This window comes from Helicoverpa zea, chromosome 3 (genome assembly GCF_022581195.2).
Source record: "Helicoverpa zea isolate HzStark_Cry1AcR chromosome 3, ilHelZeax1.1, whole genome shotgun sequence".
Lineage (NCBI taxonomy): Eukaryota > Metazoa > Arthropoda > Insecta > Lepidoptera > Noctuidae > Helicoverpa > Helicoverpa zea.
The window spans coordinates 2969611-2993440 of record NC_061454.1 but is presented as its reverse complement, the minus strand read 5'-3'; the positions used below and the strand labels follow the sequence as shown (position 1 = coordinate 2993440).

Below are 23830 nucleotides of genomic sequence, written 5' to 3'. Positions count from 1 at the left end.
TATTATTATAAAACAAAATAAACTAAAGTTTAAGTGATCGAACTCATTATTTGGCATAATTAACTTTTATTATTTAGCTTCTCTAAATAAAAGTCACATAGAAAATATAATTAATATCATTACTCGCCCCCAAACATGTATGTTGCCTTCTAAATTACTAAGTCAGCCACAATTAAAGTAGCATGCTAAACTAAAGTAAACTTCTGAAATACTATTAAATGACATCATAAAATATATTTATTTAGCTTCTAATTTTTTTACTCAGTACGTTTAAAATAGAACACATCCCATATCAATTGACAGAGCATGGAAGTAAGCATGCAACATGCAGCAAGCATGGCTTCTGTCACGGCTCCGGCGCTGCGGGGCTCCGGCGGTCCCATGCGAGCTTATTGTCGCAGATTGTTTTCACGCTCACCACCGCAGCTTCGGCTTGCTGGCCGGCGGCGAGCGCTTCAACTACCTGCGCCTCAGCTCGCAGGCCGCCTCGCCCCTCCGCGCCTACGCGGTTTTGAATTGCACTCTAGGGGTAGGGCAGACAAGACTACGTGGAGTCGGTTTTGCAGCGATTCGTTTTCGTCACTAAGTTCAGATTTTAATACAATGTTTCGAATCCAAATTAAATTCTACCATAAAAAAAGGAGCCAAGAAAAATGAAATCAAGAAAAACGAGGCCGAGTTAGTAAATTAGATGACAATTGTCCAATTAATAACTTTGTGGCTAGACTTATAATTTCCCATTAAAATAGAACATATAATTTAAAACAATAATCATAAAATATGTAGCAAGTAACAGGATTTATTTATTAGAACAACTGCCACCCTCGCACCGCATAAAATATAGCTTTATTATCAATTTGCCCAACTATCATGTAGCAATATAATAATGCCCGTGCAATGTGATAAATAATGAAATTAAGATAGTTATTAATCACTTGGCCCGATAAAGCTAGACATTATTCATAATGCTCGGGCATTATAAATAATGCCCGAATTAATCACATGGTCCATAACATAGATAAAAAGTGAGTTTCGCGCCAACCGTTCAGTTTAGAACAATCATAGTTATGGTAATTTCGTGAGAGTCAAAATAGTTAATATTTTTTATTTTATAATATAACTAAAATAGTAGGCCAGTACCTTGTAAAAGTTATTTTAATGAAGTTATTTATATACAACATTTTATAGTCATCATTTAGAAATCTGATTGAAAATAACTAATTATGTCTTAAAAGTCATGGGGCATATCTGACCCGCTTTGTAAAAAGTGGCGGACATGAATCAAAGTAGTTTTAAATCGTGGAGAATGGTATGACGTTTCTTTGAATATAAATATTTTATTAAAATTCCATGGAGACGAATGTCCAGGATCGTTTGAAAAATATAAAAGACAAGCAGTTTCAGAGGATTGTACAGGTTGCAATGCTAGTTTTTATTGTTAAAGACATTTCATAAAGAAGGAAGGTGCCAATCCGGATGACCAGGATCTGATGAGGATCTGGAAACCCTGAGAAATAGAGGGCAACTCTTGAATATTGTAGGCACGCATCGTGTCATAACCAGACATGTGAGTGTATTTTTGAGGGTACTGGTAAACAGTGAAGGTTTGGAGCTGATTTGATTATGGAGACTACAGAGAGTCAAGGGAACTCCCGAACGGTATGTTGCAACTACCACGTGTTTGGGCTTATTTTATTCGTATTGGCGAAGACTTTCCACAAAGATATGTTTGACTGCCATTGTGGGATCGACAGCTAAGATCAGATATAGTTATGGGAACTCCTTTACAATTTATAACGTAACCTTGTGTTGGAGCTTATTTTATTTTAGGTGATGAGAATTCACTACTAACTTGGGTTAAAGCAGACCGCCTGACGACTTGTAGCTGTCGAATTGTAACAACGACTTCTAGAGAGTAGGATTCGGGGCTGCTGGCTTTACGTTTCTAGAGCCTTGACAAAAGTGTAATTCTGTCCCTTTCTTTGTTTTATAAAGTCGGCATTATTTTATTTTGTAGCATTTTACAGACAAATCCAACTTCAAACATATAAAAAAGCAACAAGAAAACAAAAGCAAGAATGAAATTAAAAAGATGTTAGGTGCATCGGTCTAGAAGTCGGTGTCTAGAGGATGCATCTATATTTATTTAACCACCGAGATCTAGACCGATGCATATAAACAGTTTTCTTGTTGTTTTAGAAGTTGTTTTTTTTATTGTAAAAAGTTTTTATTTTTAACTTTTGTGAAAAGTTCTCGTCAATACGAATAATATAAGCCCAAACACGACGTAACTAAAACATACCGAGTTCTCTCGACTTTCTCACGTCTCCATCATCAGATAAGCTCTAAACCTTCACTGTTTGATAGTATCACCAGACATACATCTGAGAATCAAGTTTTAATCCTATGCATGCCTACAATTTCTGATAGTTGCCCTCGATTTCTCAGGATTTCCATCATCAGATCCTGACCTGATGACAATGGAAATAAACGGCGAGTATACTCTTTCACTACAAAGAAATGATTTCTCAAATCCGTCAAACTTGGTCGTTTAAATTCCCCATTGAAATGAGGAAAATATTTGATGTTTACACCTGATTTTCTCTAGATTCCCATGGTTCACATTGATGCGACTAATGCCATAGTAAATCAGAGCCTTTATCATTATACTGTGCTATATTTCGTTCGTATCCGCCGTGGGTATGGTTTTCATACTAAGGTGCCCAATGACCTTTGAATGATTTAAATTTTTTCACAGTTTAGAGGCCATTGTATTTAAGAAGTGTTTGATTTGAATTTCACTTTTTATTCAAAACTTTAATATCTCTACGCGTTCATGTGAAAAAGGGTAGGTAGTAAGTTTATAATTATTAAAAAATATTTTATGTCATGTAAGCAAAAATAATATTTTAATATTTTTTGTAACTTCAAATTTATCATTTTCGCAATTTTTCCTTTATCTGTACTATATAACGTTGCTTCGTGCCGAATTTTAAGATTCTGAGTTCACGGGAAGTACCTTGTAGGTTTTGATTCCCTAGCGTGTGACGGAAATTCGTCTAAGGTGTCGGTAAAACTGCTGTATCTTTTGATCGCGTTAACTTAGAAGTTTGATTTTTTCATTACTTAAAGGGACAATAGACCTATGTATTTGGTATAAATTTCAATTTGGTACCTTTATTCGTTCGTGAGAAATAAGGTAGTAAGTTTCATTTTATTAAAATATTTTTATTTTATTATATAACAAAAAAAATGAGATTTTCGCAATTTTTCCTATATTTGCATTATATAACAATGCTTCATGCCAAATTTCAAGATTCTGAGTTTACGGGAAGTACCCTGTAGGTTTTGATTCCTTTGCGAGTGTCGAGAATTTGTTGAAAATATCGACATAATCGGTTATATCTTTTGATTGGCTTGGCTTAGAAGCTTGATATTTTCACAGCCTAAAGGGACAATAGACCCGAGTATTTCATGTGAATTTCAGCTTGATACGTCCACGCGTTCTTAAGATAAAGGGTCTTGACAGACAGACAGACAGACAGACAGACAGACGGACAACAAAGTGATCCTATAAGGGTTCCGTTTTTTCCTTTCGAGGTACGGAACCCTAAAAAAATCCGTGATTCATTTTTTTACAAATTACTCCCATACAGTAAATTCGGCCTCGAAAAAGGACATTTCTATTTTCCGAACAAATCCACTTGTCAGCAGCTAAACAAGAATGATGGTCACCCTTGCTCTCTCGTTTGTCCGAACAATTTGCACAAAGTTTGTTGTCGCCCTACTGCACTGTTAGTAAACCTTCATGAATTTTAATGTTGGGTTTAAAAAGTCATGTCTACGTGTAAAATTAGTTTTAATTTTGATTCTTTAGTTACATTTATATATTTATTTATTTAAAAAACTTCTTGTACAAACAGTACAATGGCGGACTTAACGCCTTAGGCGTTTTCTCCCAGTCTAGCTTTGGGTGGTGGGGAAATAGCAGCATACTATTCGATTTGATACTATTCGATTTGCATGTAACTAGGACGCGATATATGACCACATTTCCTCTTAATAATGAGTTGATGACGTTACTTAAACACACGTAGAGCAACATCATAATGAGCATGATAGAGCTAGACATATTCTTATGTGTCTAGCATAATGTAATATCTAGCAATTAACGATTCAAACATATATCAAAAGTCTAGCCAGATAAAGGTTGCTGTAAAAATTATAATGTCTTAGGTAAGCATAAACTTTTCTGTATCAAGATAGATAAAAGGTAGGAACAAAAGTGAAAAGAAATTTATCTTTATCTTTTGTCACCCCACTGTGCAGAACACCCCTAATCCTTTTAGAAAATTTGATAGAGAAGCAAAATGTAATCATCTTTCTGATATAATTTCACTTTCATCTTTTATCAAGCAAATCCTTTTAGGTTTTGCAATTTTGAATCTGATTTTTTGAGTCTTTTTTCATCCCAATGGAATAGTCTAATATTCTCAAATCTGATTTCTGAACTTACAGACAACTACTGATATAATAACACGGTTCGCGTTTTTGCACATAAAGTATTTCACTATTTTCAACTACACAAAAAGTTTCAAACTTTGTTATGTGAAATACTGTTGCTTCTGATATGTGAGACTTTACTCTGATATTAATATGTTTTCTGTAGAAATATTAATTTTTAATGGCAGTCAAATTCAATATTTGTCATCGTTATCTAAACTTTAGGATTTAGATATACTTCTTTAATTGCAAATTCAATACTGTCTTTTTTATCATCATTGCATAGCTTTAGGATGACCACTAAACAAGGTTTAAAAGTCCACGAAAAAAAACAAGGTTTAAAAGTCATTTCTAGATAAAACGTCCCTAGTATTGAACACCTATAAAAAAACTTCAAACAAAACAAAACTAAACCGATTCCAAAGAAATTGCCTTCGTAACTTGAAAAAAAAAAACAATCAGCTAAATCCACGATAAATTAAACCTTTTTTTCTCTTGCATTGCAGAATGTCTTCGGCTTAATCCGGCCTATAAATATCGGAAGCAAACCAGACTCCGGCTTAACAAAGAACTGAGGCTTCGTAAGGCATTACTTGAAGCTTACAAGTTTTCTAGTTACGTTAAAGCCTTTTAAATATAGATAAGTGTACATATGTTGTGTTTGGTTAGAATTTATTTGTGCTGTATAGATCTACTGATAAAAATAGCAGTGTTTTCCTCAGTGCAGAATATAAAATGTATACATTCAATATGTTATGCTATTTTACTTCAATTCAAATTATTAAATTAAAAATATCAAAAATCAAACTCAAATAGTTACTCGGCTATATTCTACTAAGCAATTCTAATCATCATCATCCGCCTGGCCTTTTCCCAATCATGTTGATGTCGTTTTCCAGTCTAATCAGATGCAGCTGAGTACCAATGTTTTACATGCGCCAACTGCCTATATGACCTTCTCAACCCAGTAACAGGGCAAGCCTAATCATGAAATCAAAATATGTATTCTAATAAAAAGCGTTCCAAAACCTCTTCGTTAAAACATTGCGTTACCAACAATAGTTAAACTGAACAATAGTCTACATTTAACAACCCCATGGAACATAACATAACATAATGAGCTGCAACTATATATAATGCTTTTCATATTAACCTGCCTTTAGGCACAATCGATATAATATCACTAGGTTCAAGCAAAATAAAGCTCATAATTAATGTGTAATTTAAACCATTGTTTGTGATTATATAAGGTAAAATTATACATGAAACCAGCTTCCGCCCGCGGCTTCGCCCGCGTAGAGTTCGGTTATATCGCGTTTCCAAGAGAATTCTTCAAAAGTTCGTGATAAAAACTATCCTATGTTCTTTCTTAAGGTCAACTCTATCTCTGTACCAAATTTTATTAAAATCATTTCAGTGGTTTAGACGTGAAAGCATAACAGACAGACAGACAGAGTTACTTTCGCATTTATAATATTAGTAGGGATTATAAATGAAATATTGGTGTAAAATAATAAAGCATGAGTGAGTCGCCGTGAGCATGTGTTCGAGCACAAAGGTTGCAATTCGTAGCTTGCATTTGTTACTGTTTGTTAGAGAGAGTAGACCAGAAATTATGTCTCTGTAGTGTTGATCTGTGCTTCATAGCAGAAACAGGTAGGTATGACCTAACCAACCACAGGTTGAAACCTGTGTGCCGCACTGTTGGGTACTTCTTCTTGCGTTAATGACTTCCCTGTATCATGAATCATATGTGACACTCACCAATTGTTTAACTATTTTGTCTGTATTGTGGACAGTGAAGTGGTAAAATTTCCCGCTGCAGAACACATAACACAATCTCATATACAAATAAAGAAAATAGAAACAGGTAGGTACGACTTAACCAACCAGAGGTTGAAACCTGTATGACGCACTGTTGGGCACTTCATCTCGGGCTTGGAAGATTCTTCTTACGATAACGACTTCCCTGTCCTATAACTCATATGTGGCACTCACCAATTGTTTAAATATCATGTCTGAATCTAGCAAGCGCAGCGTAGAACGTTCACCAACGAGGTGGACAGACGACTTTATAAAGGTCGCCGGAAGACGCTGGATGGTCGCTTCCAACAGGTATCTGTGGAGATCAAAGGGGGAGGCCTATGTTCAGCAATCAGCAGTGGACGTCCTATAGCTGAGATGATGATGATGATGTCTGAATCGGACATTGGACATTAAAGTAGTTAATAATCCCATTGTGAAGCACGCAACATATCTCATAAAAATAAAGAAAATTAAACGAATAAAATCTCTAAAGTAACAGGCAATCTAGTAATGACATAAAGTACTTACTCCTCCCTTAAAATGAACCCTCTATGCCGAGAGTCACGTAACTACATAAGGTGACAATAAAGATTTTTCATAACATGTCATATTCGTTGAGGCAAGGGTATTACTTGGAAACTCACGTAGACAGCTGTTTGAAGTGAATGCTGGTGTAAGCTCTTCAAATGAATTCTTGCTGTTGATGGAAAATTCTAGACAGATTTTAATGGTGTGTTTATGAATGAAGAAGGAATCGAGTAGGTACTAAAAACTTTGTTATTTTAACTGTAAACAGCACTAAACTACAGATTACTTAATAGCTACTACGTATCGTCGTTAACTTATTATTTAGGATACGTTTTACTACCGTCGATTGACATTTCAGAAATGGTTATATTCATATCGTTTTTAATTTTGTGGAATATTTTTATAGTCATTGTCATAAGTACGGTCTTTTTCTAAACGATGTAAATAGGTTTCTATTAACTAGTTTTTAATAGAAACCTATTTACATCGTTATATATTACATATTTACATAGATTTTTTTTTCACAAGAAACGACTTAAGTAGGTATAGCCAAAAAAAATAGGTCGTAAGTAAAATAAACCGCGAGAAACTCTAATGAATTTCCAAAAACTGTATTGATCTTCTAAAACTTAAAATGTAAACAGTTTTATTAAATTACTAAGGTACGATATTGGGTCATAATTACGAAATCGATCCGTCTACGACTTAACTTTTCGAAAAACAAACTCAAAAACTTATAATGATCAGTTAGCGATGAAACCAGTCAACTTAAATCCTTCTTACGTTGAACTTTTTGTGTTAGTGTTGAGATTTCAAATAAATATAAGTTTTATTAGTTTGCTCTATTAATATGTAAACATGCTGAAATGTGGTAATGTTTCAGAAAATAATGGTGCTTCATTTAATATTTCGCCTCCTGGCTACCATTGAGACCTGATACTTTTTATTTGGGCGCAGGATGTAGTTCCTTAGGGACGTGAGGGAAGTCGCTTGCTGAATCTAATTTATATATGTACCTCTATACTTCACCATCATCATTACCAAGAACATTTAAATAATAAAGAGAAAATTATTGGTTTGTACCAAAAATCTCCGAAACCACTGAACCGATTTGATTCATTCTTTCACTGTTGGGAAACTACACTATCCCTGGATAATAAAAGCTAGATTATATCCCCCTCTAAAAAGCATTTTCCACGAGCCGCAGATAAAATCGCAGTAAACTGCCAGTTTAATTAGACATACTTAATTAATAGTGCCGATAATTACGACATGAAGTTACCTATAGTATCTACAACATGTAACTTAATTAACGCACATCCTGAAATTAGTTTGTTCAGAATCGTTTACTGAATCGATTTACATCATTTTTAATATAGGTAATTTTTTATCCCAAAAATAATTAAAACTACGGAAATTATTGTCATATTAACCCTGTACAGTTAAAACAAATTCAAATAGACCATAACTCAAAGCAATAAGACTTCGTGTATTGTCGGCTTTTTCCGTAGTTTCGTTATGTTGTGTCGAGTTGTGCGGCGCGCGGCGCGATATTTGCGTGCGTAGTAGTATGACCAAAAAGTTCTCCAAGAATTGGTATAACTAATTTAGTAAATAACAATGCATATACAGGTTAAATTAAAAATTCAGTGTATGTATTATGATTATAACATAATATTCTAATTGGGATGTTTGAGGGTGTGCGTTAATTACGTTACACGTTGTATAGTACTACGTACGTACCTATAGTTAACAATCTTGAAACCATTACGGCAATTGTAGTGGGTCATAACACCCGATAAGTAGTATCTAACCAGCTTAGTGCATTAGCGTGAAACATGATTGCGTACGGTGTTACATAGACGTGTCTACTGTAGTGTGTTAAGTGGATACGACATACATTATCTTGACTTATATTATAAACTGAATAAGCTTATAACTTGGTAAGTATTTAGAACAAATGTTGAAATGAAAATGGCTGAGGCACAGAACGGACTCAAGAAGACCCATAAAGATAGCAGCTTGTATTTTGTTTGCATACAGCTTGAAAATACTTATACACCAACAGATTTTTCGTTAGTCATCCTGCAAAAGTCTGTAAAGTAATGTAAAGAACTACATAAACGTGAAAGTTACTCTGTCTTCCGCGCCTTCACGCGATAACCATTGAACCGATTAAATGAAATATGGTAAGAACACTAACCGTCTTACCACAAAAACTTTTAAACGTCAGTTTAAGCCTTGTCTAAAAAATGTCAAATTATGACGTTGACATATGGTTCATTTTGCAGCCACAATTTTTTTAGACACGTGTAAAACAGGCGTTTAAGTTTTTGTAGTAAGGCCATAATAGTCTAACGGACATAGGCTACTTTTTACCCGGGATGGGAACTAATTTCTCCTTGAATAAGGAGAAATTCCTTCCTTCGGGAAACAATTAAAAGAAGAAAAAAAAAAAGAAAAGAAAATAAATTTTATTGCGCAAAAAAAGACGCACACACACACTTAAAATTAGGCACATTATACAGAAATAATAATAGAATAATAAATGCATCTTAAAGCGCGCAATACGGCCCTCGCTCAGCATAATGCTGCGACCCGGAACAAGACGAAGTCCCAGCGCTGGTTTTTAGCGACAGCCGGTGCTACCGCGATGACGTCTGTCAGTGATGCTGATTATATTATATAGTTAAAATAAATATATAATGTAAATATTGTGTTTTATGTTGTGATATGACTTTATGTAAATATTGTGTTGTGATATGTTAATCTGTGATACAAGGAAATTAGTTAAGAATGTGACTTAAAATTAAAAATTATCCATAATTACATTAATGACGTATAAAAACATGTTTTTAGTAGTTAATAACCATGCGTCATATCCACTTTAAATTGTCCCTCTATGCAGTAAACCACAAGGATTGCGGTGGTGATGTTCATGGAAATAGAATTTTGAGGTGCAGTTCCTAAGTGGTATATGAAATATCTGTCTTGAACGCTCTTGTTTGGAAATGCACTTGCGGTACACGTGAAATTCGGAACTTAGTTTAACTTTGTTTTGAATGGGACAGAAAGGACCGACTTATAGACCAAAGATTACAGAATATTACCTCCATAGATCTAGTTGATACATTCTTGCAATACTATTAAAATATTTTTTGAAAGTAGGCAGAGCTGGTATATGTGCTATGTATAATATATGTACTTTACCTATCAGTACAAAGTGTGTCACTTAAATCCTTTATGAAAAAAATTAGGTATCCTGTTTTAAATACACGTTTTATGGCAAAAACGTAGTGATATCAAAAAAACCGGCGGGCGCGACGGCCATGTGCTAAACGTAAATAGTAAGTAAGTACATAAGTAGTTCACACACACGTTCCCGAACACGGAAATTTTCAAAAAGTGAATCTTAGTCAATTGAAAGCTTAAAAACCCTTTAAAAACAAATGACGGCTAGAAAGATCAAATAAAAATGAAATAATTACGCATTATTCGACTCTGTTAAATAAATTATTTATTACAGTATTTTATTTCAATTATTAATGAGTAGAAAACAGCATTCAAAACATAAATACCTACTCCCGATACTTATTTAAAAAGTTGGGTTGGCAGCAATGATCCCGGTGACACGATAAACTACTTATTTCTTTTCTTTTCGCTCATAACATGAACGTGTGACTATGGAATTTATAACTATTAAAATAAGTTTAGTTTTGCCTCGTCAAATATTCCTTCTTCGTTTAGTTATTAAAGGTTTTGCTAAGAACGGCAAACCTTTATTTTGATCGCTAGCCGGGGTCATTGACACTTGCGTACTTTATCTCTGCTTTACACACGATGTTCTAATTATGAAAACGAAAAATAATTTCTGCGGCTAAACCACTGAATGGATTTGGTTAAAATTCATTATCCTAGCTTAAAGTATATGTGATAGGATGTGACACACCCGATATACTTTTGTTTTATAAAAACAGTACCTACACCAAATCGATCTACAAACACGCATATTTCCCGACGCAAAAAAAAATATTTACCATAACGACGAGTCATATTAATTTCATAAGTAGTGGCACAATAAAATGAATAAAACCCGACAATTATAACCAATCAATTGATTAATGAAAGCCGCAGATGCGGGTAACTACGATTTCCTAATTAGTTTTTAATGATCGAAGTTTTGATTCGATTTTCATACGAATATTCGATTCTTATCATGCGTGTATCATTCTGCAGAATCATTTTAATCAAGTTAGAAAATGGAGAATAAAGTTGGGATATTGAGTTTTCGTGTTTCTGTAAACTTTTATTTGTGTAGGAATCTGTTTCGGTTACTGTGTAAAGTTCATAAGGTAAAACGTTCAAGGACAAATAAAATGTATGTGAATACAGACACTAACGCATCAAGCTACTTACTACAATCTGACTTTCAACAATACAATAAGTTTTTCAACTTTATCTCTAAAATGTAAAGGTTTTACAGACTGGAGTAGTTTGATGTGCTGGCATCTGTTGCGGGCTGTTGGCTGCTGGCGTTAGTCATGAAGGAAATTAAAATAGCCCCTAAATGTATTAGGTATTTGTCTGAGAAGAACTTCTTCATTTACCACAATACGAAAACAATTACTAAACAAATATAAAATCAACAACATCAGTATTGTACAGCCACACAAATATCTCTGCCCAGAAATGACTTGTCATACATAACAAGCAATATGTTTTCAAGCCAAAAAATATATTATGACGGCTCCCCATAAAACGACCACCCTTCACCGCTTTCTAACATTATGGCTGATCCCAAAAAACTCACAACTTGTAGGTAGTCATAAAACGCAAAATGAGGTGCGTTTTCCTTAATTTACCCTCACAGCTTTTAGTGAATGACTGGCTGTAACATTTTTTTTACTTTTTTTCCTTCAGACCTCATATGGCATCTCCCTTGAAAAACCGAATTATTTGTCTATGTTTTATATGTATATTAGGCTTTTCAAAATGTCTTCCTGATTATCCTTAGCTACTTACATATAGTTCGAAAAATAGATAGATAATCTAAATTAAGTACACCAATTTTACATTTTTGATCTTAGTTTATTTTAAGTAGGTGACATAATGGGCGGTCTTATCGCTAAGAGGGATCTCTTCCAGACAACCTTAGGATGGATTGAGACGAGAAGGAAAAACAAAAGCAATGCATCATAGTTCTGTATTCCGTGAAATCCATTAACAAACCCCACCATTAAATAACCCATCAAAACTCGAAAATCAACACCTTTCATCGTCAAAAATAACAGACACATTTACAAAGTCACGATATCCCGTTGTCGGAATTGAGATAGCAGAAATAATGTCTGGAATACACGAGGATAATTTTTCAAGCTATCATTTAAATACAGGTAAATAATCATCATCATCATCATGTCTTTTTATCGTCCCACTGCTGGGCACAGGCCTCCTCTCACACGGTGAAGGATTGAGCGTTAATCACCACGCTTGCTCAATGTGGGTTGGTATCTTGATATGACTTTTAATTCAAAAATTTTGTGCGTCTACTTATCAATGTAATGCCGAACAATTACTCAATCAAATGATTCATTATTTTAAGCTGATAAAAAATTCTTATCAATGATTGTTTACCTGTAGGTATACCTATGTACTAAAATGGAGTATTGTTTTGTCTTCACAAAGTCATAAGTACTATAATGCTAGCTTACTACTATGAAAAAATTGCCTCGTGTGTCCCGGGTCTAAGATTTCAATATGAAAGGCCCTATTTCCCTGAGGCGAGTTGATCCTCAAATGTTTTCGGTAGAAATTAATTTGATCCCATACAGAGTAAGGTCACGTCAGCCTGTCAAAATTGATGGACCGACTAACTTTGAAATTAGAATTAAGTAGGTAGATTTGTGTAAGTTTAATTGAGTCTTCGTTTTGTATGTTATTATTAGTCGGGTGAGGTTTTGGTAGAAGTAGCTGTTTCCTCGGATCAAAAGGAAGCTAAGGTTTTCCCTGAATTGGGATTTAAATAGCTTATATTTGATCTTGATGTGCTTATTCGCTGTACAGCTGTTAAGTTTAGAAAAGAATCCGGTTCAGTTGTTTTTGCTTGAAAGAGTAACAAAAACAAACAACCTTAGTACATAATGCCTTCCACCCACATACCTAACCAAACTTTCAAGTTTTGTAGACTTCCACGTAAATAAGGCGACTAGACTACGTAAATAGGCACAAAAACCAACATTCAAACACCCAAAAAATATTTCTCCAAACTCCAAAAGGAGCTTTAACAGTAATTCAAGAGGCACGAGGAAGATCAAGTGTTCATCTGAAGTTATCACAATCAGTGGCTCTCGTTATCAGACTCGCGGTTGGCCGACCTCCAATTTTGCGGAGAGCTTGTGCCTGACGGCGCATAAGGAAATTCGTTTTAAATATCTGATATACGGACTGTTTTGTTGTGGGATTAGTTGGTTGGTGGGGTTGGTTGGTTGGTTTTACAGGCGGGGTGGACCTTGGGTGCGAGTGCGGGGCTGCTGTGCAGACCATGTCCCACCTCATCGCATGTCCACTGTGCCCTGAAACTTGCTCGCGGGAGGACGTAATGAGCGCATCCGGCTGTGCTCTCGCTGTAGCGGCATATTGGGCTGACAAAGGGTAGTCACTTCGCACTATAAGACATGTCATCGACACGAAAGAAGAAGTTGGTTAGTTAGTAAAGTCATCTGCCTATGCTTTTTGAATATGTTGGGGTCGCCTTCTGTCTTACGGAATGCAGTTGAGTACCAGTGCATAAAATGGCGTGACGCTCGTGTTGAGGAGGTCGTCAACCAAGATACCTGGGCCATTCGATAATCCTTGGTAACAGTTATCTGATTTGCAAATAATACTCTATACGAGGATTATAATTAACTCATGAAAATAATTACTGGCAAAAAAACTGCACGTCAACTGCAAATGCATAATATCTTATGATAAGAGCTGCACTTGGATAGTAGCACTAGTATTACAGGTTATCAGAAATCAATTAGTCTTTTACATCAACGTCATACTGCAATCTACTACAATGTATCGGAAATAAAAAACATGGACAAAAAAATACAGACACCAAAATAAATAAGAATTTTTTTATTATTAAATAACACACAGCCACATACAGAACACACACTATCAAATAAAATAAACACACAAAAAAAACTAGATGAATCACCATCTATCCACTGTTTGAGATTGAATTTTGACATAAGCTTCATATGAAAATTTCAATCTCTAATCGAAAAACCCAACACATACATGGATCGGTTATTGAAATCCTCAGTACAACAAAATTCACAGATCCTTTGCCCGATATTTATCATACAAATATTCCCAGTATTGTAACGTGGGCGTCCACAGTGTTGCTGGAGCGATGGCTAGGGGCTCATTAATCTCCAATCTAGTTGGTGAGGTCAAGGATGTGGGAGGCCACTTGAACTCGCTGCCTTGTGGAGTAGGCGTCCTGTAACAAACAGCTTGTTATGTGGATGATATTTGATACTACGATACGATGGGGCTAGTTTTTGTAGTGGGAAGAAAGTTTTAGGAAAGGAAATATTTTTGCAGAAAAGTAAATGTTTCCCAGGACACCATCCGCACTTTATATGAATGCATTTGAGTGAGTGAAGAATAACGTCTATGCTCTGTTATCGTGACAGAATTCAAGCTACTTCTTTACTTTTATCTAATCGAATTTAGGAATATCAGCGTCAGTCCTTCTCCGTGTGGCCTGTGCCCAGCAGTGGGACGATAAAAAGGCTGTAACAGTATGAGTCGTTTAACTGTTTCAAGGTACCACTATTTAAGAGGAGTAAAAAAAGGTTACATACCCATATTTAGCAAAATTAGTCCACAACGTTGTCATAGTCTCAATCATTTTGTCTTCGAACATTTTCAAAAATGGGAACAAGCTAAAGAGATAGAACAACTCGTCAGCATGAGTAGCTCCAGGGGCTTTCGAAAATTTCCGTCCAGCCATTATTTTCTTTGGAATATTTCTCCGACCATCATACTTAAATAGGTAATTGTATACCGGTTTGTCACTACTCTTTAATATAAGTCCTGTCTCAATATGCCCCGGTATATTAAAATACGGCTCTCCATGTAATTTCGACAATTTTCCTAACGTTTCCCAGGATATTTCGTCATCACCCATATGGAGTTTCTTGAGAGTTTCAGCCTCTTTTTTCCGTACAGCATCAGATGGGAATTTTAAGTCAAATAATTCTAATGTGACTTCGAAGTCAATGTTTTTCAAAGTCTCATCAGTCTCTTTTACAGCGAACATGTATCCTTCTTCGCTGTTAGAACCTATAATAACAGGCACTTTGTTGAATTTTCCTTTACTTAAAATATTATAAGGAGTATCTGTTATGAATGGTTCAACGCCATCTAGCGGCTTCTCTACGCACGGCACGAATGGTAGATGTGCAAACATCAGCCGTCCTTTAGTCCTCGGTATATCTGCAGCAATTAAATCATTTATAGCTGTGTTCTTAAAAATTCTATATAATTCGTGTGGCTCTTCAGTATTGTGTCCTAAAACTTTTGCTACAGCACTGGCGAGTTTTAACGGGGATCTCTGTCTAGTCCACGTTCCCAGAGACGACCCGCTTTGTATGATAGCTCTATGGAACAGTCCTTTAGACATTGGTGATAGCAGATGGTAAGAAACCGAAGCACCGCCCGCACTTTCACCAAACAACGTGACATCATCAGGGTTTCCACCGAAGGCTCGAATATTTTTTTGGACCCATTTAAGTGCAGCTACTTGGTCCTTTAATCCTGCATTTCCTGGCGCTTCCTTGATACCGAGACATGCGAAGCCGCCGATGGCTAATCTGTAGTTAATTGTGACGAGGACTACGCCTTTAGCGACTAAGTAGTCGGGGCCGTAAAGTAGAGCTGACCCCGATCCTTCCTTGAAGCCCCCACCATGTACGAATACCATAACGGGTAGGGGGACGCCATCCCATGCGTCGTTTGGGGTATACACGTTCAGAACAAGACAGTCTTCTGGTCCTACCACTAGCGATAGGTAATTATTGTACACTTGTGGACATCTTATATTCTCTCGAGTAGCTTCGAAGACACCCTCCCATTTTGGTACGGGACCGGGAGCCTGAAACAATTATTTCATAGTTTCAATTTATGTTTTGCTAACTTATTCACATTAATTTTATTAGTAATTAAGAGGAAGTCATTTATGCTAATTGTACAAGTATTAGCCACTGATTACATAAACATCATCATAGTAAATAACTTAAGTAGGTTTTTTTCCTCCTTTTGCTTAGATCCGGCCAGTAATTCTGCACAGTAAAATGAAAAATTGGACTCAAATACATACAGCACAAGTCAGTCTCGACGACCAAGTTACTAAGCAAGCATGCACCTTAAATCTGTACTTGAATTCAGAACTGGCGTAAGGTATGCCGAAATACCGTTGATGTGTGCCATCCGGGGAGTATTGTCCTCGAAGAAGCGATCCGTCCTGCAACTGACGAATTGGTGTCGGTTGTCGCACAAATCGGGCCGCCCAAAGAGACCACAGCACTAACCACTTGTGACTAACGAACATCACTACAAACAGGTCTTATTCACTATAGTTTCAATATAAAACTGATGTAAACACTAATAAATAATGTGGTTGTAAACTGTTGTATCATAGATTATGATACGCTGGTTACCTTGAATTGAGGTATCTTATCGACCTTTGATACTGGTCGATGTTTTAGATGAGAATTGTAATTGTGCCTTTTTATTTAGGTTCCGTATTTTATGTAAGAAATATAGGCCTTAATCGAGGTGTAAAAAATGGGTATTAAGTGATTTTGCCGATTCCAAGGACAATTTTTAAAAAATGAGGTATTTTCGAGATTTTCTAGCCGCAGAAATCCTAAGCGACTTATGTAAGGAGTGTGATTTTCTAAGATTTCTAACGCAGATCCCTAATTCATACGTGTTCTTTAATCGCGCAATTTTACATTGTAACTGATTATAATTCATAATAATTGGTAGACTTTGATAAAGTATGTTTTCTATGTTTTTTTGGCGAGTTTTTTTCCAAACCAGTGACGACTATTATGACCTACGGCATTAGCAAATTAAATCAATGGTCGGGTTTATTTTCTTTTAAAAATCGCGAACACATATATAACTAGCTTCTGCCTTCGGTTTTACCCGCGTCCTGAAGGAACTATTTCCATCAGGTAAATAGTTATATCCATCTTCAGGATATCACCTACTATTATCATAATTTCAGCCGTTTAAGCGTGAAGCCGTAACATAAAGACCTACAGAGTTTCTATAATAATAGTATGCATTAATTTGTTATGAATTTGGTCTACCTATCGTGTTAAGTTTAGTCGGTTTCATTCTATAATTACTTAGAAATAATAATATTTATAGGACAAATATTGGCTCACCGTACTTCCTCGTTATAGTAACAACAAAATGTTATTTTGTCTCCAAAATAAAACACGCTACTTATGAATGACTTCGATAATAAATATTATCCAGCGTATTTAATCATAACCTTCAAAACACCTCACAGAGATCGTTCATTTCTTTTTTTCTAAATCTAAACGGACTTCTTTATAAAAAAGAGGTTCGTTTACTTCGTTTTTAACTTAACCAACATCCCAAGAAATGTATTGTATTTGTGAATGCTTTGTTTCTTAGTTATTCGTAGGTCGTACCTGTGTTGTTTTGGTGCAGCAATAGGTGTAGATAATCTAAGTATTATAAAGTAGATTACATATCTGTTATTATGGCTACCGGCTGCCAAGCTAGCTACAGATGTGAATGATTATTATTGGGATTTATTATTTTGTATGTCTCTACCCGACCTCGGGACTATAGAGTCCCGGATTTTTGGGAGGCGAACGTGGGGCCGAAGCCAACACGCTGAAGCCCTTTTGAGACAACTTTAATGAAATGGTGACATAAAACCGACGATTATCCCTGTATACACTATAGAAATGTACCCAAGGACAAATTGGGATTTATTATTATTATTTAAAGGCATAATCATAATCTTATCTGATAATAATTGATTAGTCAATGAGTGCAAACTCAATATTTTAATTCAAATTGTATGTTATTGGTAATATACCTAGGTACCTACATAGGTAACAGATACAGGTACATACACACTCGTAATAATTCGCCGACTATATTATCTTATTCCTGCTATTTCCGTAATGACGAAGGGACTAGGTACTTGAAGTAGGTAAGTACTTACCCTAGATATTTTTCTGTAAATGAAATCAGACCCACCTTTTTTTTTTCCGGCGTCAAAAATCATCAAATGACCCCTCCCTCTGTGGGTTAGCAGCGGTGAGGGAGTGTCAGACTCTTACTGACTAAAAACCGTTGTGTTCCGTCATAGGCCTTTTATGTGATGATGTCCTCCTAGCCGATTATCGGCTACGGCGACTGTTCTCATGTAAGGAGATTAGCCAACTACGCAGGACATATTATAGTGCACGAGCATTTGCGCAGACACAGGTGCACTCACTATTCCTTAACTCTCATAGCCCGATGGGACGGTAATCCGACACGACCGGAGAGAGATCAGGCGCAGGACCGACATTTACGTGCTCTCCGATGCACGGGTGTATCAATCACCAGCTTCCAGGCTCCGGGCTGCTTTGTGAAAGTCTTCTAAAACCCACAAGGCGATTTCGGCCCGACTCGGGAATCGAACCCGAGACCTCGTGCTTAGCAGCCGCACTTGCGACAGCTAGACCAACGAGGCAGTTATGCCTTTTATGTACCAGGGCCGCGGTATCTCTTTCGAACAACCCGCAGCCCCGGCAGGCCTTGGCCCTGCTGGGCCCCGCTGGAAATCAGACCCACCTTGCTCGCCGTTCCACAGCGCAGTGAGTCAGAAGTACTAGAATGAAAATATTTCTGTAGTGGGTAGTTTAATAGAGGGCCTTTTGGCGCTAGATTTTAAAAGCAGATTAAACTCTTATTTTGCTCAACAATAAGCTTCGTAGAACTGAGTTATAATACAACGGGACTAATTGTCTCGTTGTCTAGATTTAATTAAAATCCTTTATTAGTTTTCAGTAGTAAGATTGTTTACGGATAAATTTATTAAAACCGATGTATTTTTGCTATCATTAATTTTGAGAAGAATGGAACTAATATTACCTAGGTGTAAAGAGGAAAAACTCTTTCTGTTTTATTGTACCCTAAAGACACCGGAACTAACGAACCGATTCGAAAAAATCTTTCACTGTTGATAAGCTACACTAGCTAGCTACGGTATCTCAAGGTCATGCGACATGTGCTTTATTTTATCCCCGTAGGAAGTTCCCCAATGACGCAGTTAATCCCAATAGGTACTTTATTCTAGAGGTCATTTACACACTTAAAAAATAGACGAACTTCTTTCTATTCCATGTAAAACTCATACCACTCACAATCTTCATCAAATTAAAAGCTCAAAAAATAGAGTTGCGTACATTAAAACGATGGTAAACATAGTTCCGTACATAAAAATGCATTTCATTTTATCTTTACACTGCTTTCGTAATATCTACCTTTCGACATATGCATTAGTTCAATTGGATTTTGCTCTACGCGCCTCGGGGATATGAAATGGGCAAGCCAGAATCGGCCAACTGTAAATTGGTAAGCTAGGTTCTGAGAATTATCATTTATGGTTAACCGAGTTGTTTAGCTGACAAAGTTCTGTTTATATGTTTGATGATAGTCTTTACAGTTGGAATAATGAATCAATTCTGATTAGCTCAATGGCTTAACATGCGTAATAGAGACGTACCTATACTTAATAGATAGATAGATAGATAGATAGATAGATAGATAGATAGATAGATAGATAGATAGATAAAACATTTATTCAGACAAACAAAAAGACACCACAAAGATACACAATAATAAAAATAAAACAAAACAAGAAGTGAGTAGAAAGAGAAACATGAATTATTATAAACATACATTTTTTTATTTTTTTTTAGAATACCTGACGCTGGTATTCTGCTGGATCCCTAAAAATGACGCACGGACGTCGAGTAGACTATTGGTGTGTGTGCTGTGTGTATTTGAAGTAAGTGTTTTATGTTCTGTGTGTGTGTTGTGCTTGAATGTGAACTATGATTAATATTAAAGTGTAGAAATGTGTTACTAGGTAAACTACTAGTACTAGTTCTCTCAGACTACGAGTGAACCGGAATACGGCGACGAAACACCATCACGGCAGGTACCTGCTATTATTGGTATTGCCTTAGTATTTAGACTTAATCTATCTATTGGATCTATGTTCGTGAATTTGTATACTATTGAAAAACGTTTATGCCGTGGTAATATTATACCCTAGTATATAATAATTTACCCTTACAAAAACTGTAAATGCAAAAGTAGACAGTTATGTCTGCCTGTCGTGTTTTCATGCTATAACTACTGAACTAATTTATAGGTACCTGCACAGACGGACTGCTTGAGCCTAAGGACATAGGCTACTTTTTACACGGGTGTGGTAAGCACTGACGCCTGTGGAACCATATGGAACAACCACTAAAGTAAATAAGACTAAAACTTACTTTATGTATAAATGGTAAACGAAGGGAAAACTATTCATGAATTTCCCTCTACGTGACATGCGGTATTTCCTGTCACTAAGGATATTATTATTATTCAGAAGTTCATTTTGTACACGTGTCACCTTAATACCTTATACATTTTGTATATAGAAGAGGGGATTTGTTTGCTTAATGTAAACCTGTGTTGCTTCATACTTAATCGAGGAACAAACACCATTATAAACATCGTTTGTTCTTTCTGTCTTAAGATAAGCCGTTCCTATATAAATATTCGGAATATTTGGAGAACAAAAAAACAAATTATAGTCCATCAATTGATAATGGCACACAGACCTATTGTCGGCCACGGCGACTGTTCTCGAAGGAGTCAGAATCAGCAGAGTCAGAGTCAGTGCAGACACTCTCGCTCTCATAGCTCGATTGGACGAATATCTGACACGACTGACGAGAGATTGGACGAATTACCGACATTAACATGGATGTATCACCACCAGCCTTCGGGTTGGTTCTTGAGTTTCGTACATATTCGAACCCGAGACCCATTACTATGGGTCTTTACTAAGCAGTCAGGCGTTGCACCCACTAAACCAACGGTGCACACTTCTAATGGAAAACTTAAAACCTTTACAAGTTACCTACAAACCTATCGTTTTGCAAATTAATATTCCTCAGACCCTTGAACATTATTTGCAACCCTACAGAAATCGAATTAATTCTCAATAGACTATCGTTTCTAACAATAGACCTGTTTGTATCGTCGCTAATGTTTCTTAAAGGCTCAGGTTCAACGCTAAGGATCTCTAAAAATATAACTTCTACAGGAGGGCCGCTGTTTCAATTTAATTAAAAATACTTTGCTGTGTCCGTAGTTTATAGTTTATGCATTTTGCCCTGATTTTTGAATATTTTTGGTGCCTTTATGTGAAGCAAGTATGTGGTTATGAATAAACTATCTTCGAAACTATCAGCATCCCCTTTGTCTCTGATAAATAATTATTTTCATTATGTCAAGTAAAATATGGAAAGTATAATCAATACGATTCACCGTAAAAATCGATTATCCAAGCACCCACGCCTGTCCTACAATTAGTTCAGATAATCGCTAACGCTAGGTACTATAATAAAGTTAGGAATGTTAAAACGTTTCTTATTCTTAAACGCGAAAACTGCTGAAGAAAAAGCTTGGCAATGTTATAAAAAATACATGAGAAGAAACACGGGGAATAAAAAAAGATACTTTAATTAATAAAAGTGTTTCCTGAAAGCGAACTAATAGTCCTATTTACAGATACTTCACCTATAAATCGAGGAAAAATAAATATTTCTTGCCATACCTTCGTAGTAAAGCCTCTAGTTCATAAACCCGAACGATGACCCCGGCCTATCGCGTCTACAAATCAGTTCCTTGAAAACATCATTCGCCACTTAATATACTTATACTTCTAACTTATTAATATGAATGGAAAATAGTTGCTATTTCCTACCATTTATTCGCTACCCAAAGGAACTAAAAGTCGATTGTAGTACTATTATATTTTACTACTACCTGTTTTCCGCGGCTTTATTTGGATAAAAAGTAGACTACCTATATCCTTCCAGGCCCTAGAATGTTTAAAAATACTGGTACTCAGCTGCATCTGGTTAGACTCGAAGCCGACCCCAACATAGTTGGGAAAAGGCTCGGGAGATGATATCAAGCCCCATATAAAGTACTGAACAATCACATAAAACCACTGGAGTGTCCTACTAACATTCTTCGTAATTTTAACTACTATAGCAACCCCATCTTACGGACTACATTTACCAAGAGCACTTAACACCTGAGAATTCTTTATTCACAGAAGAAAATTAATGTAGTATCCGAGCAAAGAGTTTTTATTCTATTTTTCAAGACGTGTCCTCTTTTATACCCTTTCATTTCCTTGCATTTGAAGTAGCTTTCAGGCAGAAATTCTAATTATTATTCTTGTGATACTGAAAGGTTTTATTTGGTTAGCTCGGTAGTTACTGCCCATCTCATTTATTTGCTGTAAGTTTCTACTGATTTTATTTTATTGAAGTCAGGATTAGACAGATATTCTGGAACTACCAAACTACAAGGTCTGGCCTATATACCAAAAATACCCGGTGGAGATTTTTAACCGACTTCCAAAACAAGAGGAGGTTCATAATTCGTCAAAATTTGCATGTAAGTATTTTCACTGAATGTTCCATGGGATGCCTGAGCCAAGGTAAGTAGGTATACTCTTCTACCTACCATAATTTTATGACTATCCATGGACTACTCAATATCTCACAATATCTAAAAGTAAAACGCAATAACATGTTCAGACCTACTTCAGCAAAATCAGTTTTCTATTGAAGCACACACAAGCTTTATTCCTATATACGATGTCAATTCCTGCATTTTTATCATAAGAACGGACTGTCTGCAATCGTCTGTCTTCTCTATACGAACATAAGAGTTCTTCAGAAAGAAGGCGTATTAGATATCGAACGATAAACTATAGATTTCTTTCTTGTACGTGCTTCACGATAATCTATTGGAATTTTGATGCACTTTGTTCAATTTTGTTACAAAGAAAGAATTGCGATTAAATGAAATAAGATGGGAATGGAGAATCTATTTGAAATAGATAGATAAAAGAATACATAAGTAGATTAGTACTTAGGTACGTACTTCGGAAAATATGTGGGTATGTATAGATTACCTGCATAGGGAACATCTATTTTTGGAAAATAAAGTTAGTATACCGAGAGGAAGACCAAGAAAACGCTGGAGAGAAGACTTGGATAGCGTCGTCGAGGACTGGAGACAAAAAGAAGGCTATGGGGGAGTCCTTTGCCCAGTAGTGGGACAGTATATGCTAATAAAAAAACAAGGACTTTCAGGACACATTAAGAAAATGACGTTAGTTGAGACCTTCAAAAGTCCTAAGTTACAATAAAGAGGAGGTTTGTGAAGGAACTTTGCGTCATTAAAGCCTGATTATGTACGCCTAAACCTGACCTAACTTAGGACTTAATGATTTGTTGATTAATTAATAACTTACTTAGGCTTTTCTTGGCTTATGTTTTAGTCTTTATTTAGATTCGGATTTTACCTATGTTTGTTAGGTACACGCCAACGTACCTAAGTATTTATTAATGTTAGGTTGATAAAGCTTTTAGTGAAAAGTAGGTGTTTTTAGTAACGCACTAATAGGTAAGTAGGTACCCAGGCAAGCCACTGACCTATCTAGAATTAGGGAATGACGGCTTAAGTAAGTAACTGGTTTATTAATGAATTAAAACATAAAATCTAAATCTATAAAAAACACATATTACTCAATAGTTACCTTGGAGAGGCCTATGTCCAGCAGTGGACTGCGATAGGCTGATGATGATGATGA

General features: G+C 35.9%; 1 protein-coding gene across 1 annotated transcript; it reads right to left on the bottom strand.

Annotated features, from left to right (window-relative positions):
• Positions 1 to 13944: 13944 nt before the first annotated feature.
• On the bottom strand, positions 13945 to 16505 carry LOC124646204 (esterase FE4-like). The gene is made up of 3 exons (XM_047186301.1): positions 16259 to 16505; positions 14697 to 15988; positions 13945 to 14329 (listed from the first exon to the last, which is right to left on the bottom strand). Exons 1-3 carry the CDS (start codon positions 16442 to 16444, stop codon positions 14161 to 14163), a joined length of 1647 nt encoding a protein of 548 aa, XP_047042257.1. The 5' UTR covers positions 16445 to 16505; the 3' UTR covers positions 13945 to 14160.
• Positions 16506 to 23830: the final 7325 nt, after the last annotated feature.

What these genes read in the sequence shown, in the direction of transcription:
- LOC124646204 (XM_047186301.1), bottom strand. Translation starts at nt 16,444, where the DNA reads ATGTTCGTTAGTCACAAGTGGTTAGTGCTGTGGTCTCTTTGGGCGGCC. An exon ending in AATTCAAGTACAGATTTAAG is followed by an intron (nt 15,989 to 16,258) that starts GTGCATGCTTGC and finishes TAATTGTTTCAG; the next exon opens with GCTCCCGGTCCCGTACCAAA. An exon ending in ACTAATTTTGCTAAATATGG is followed by an intron (nt 14,330 to 14,696) that starts GTATGTAACCTT and finishes TGTTTGTTACAG; the next exon opens with GACGCCTACTCCACAAGGCA.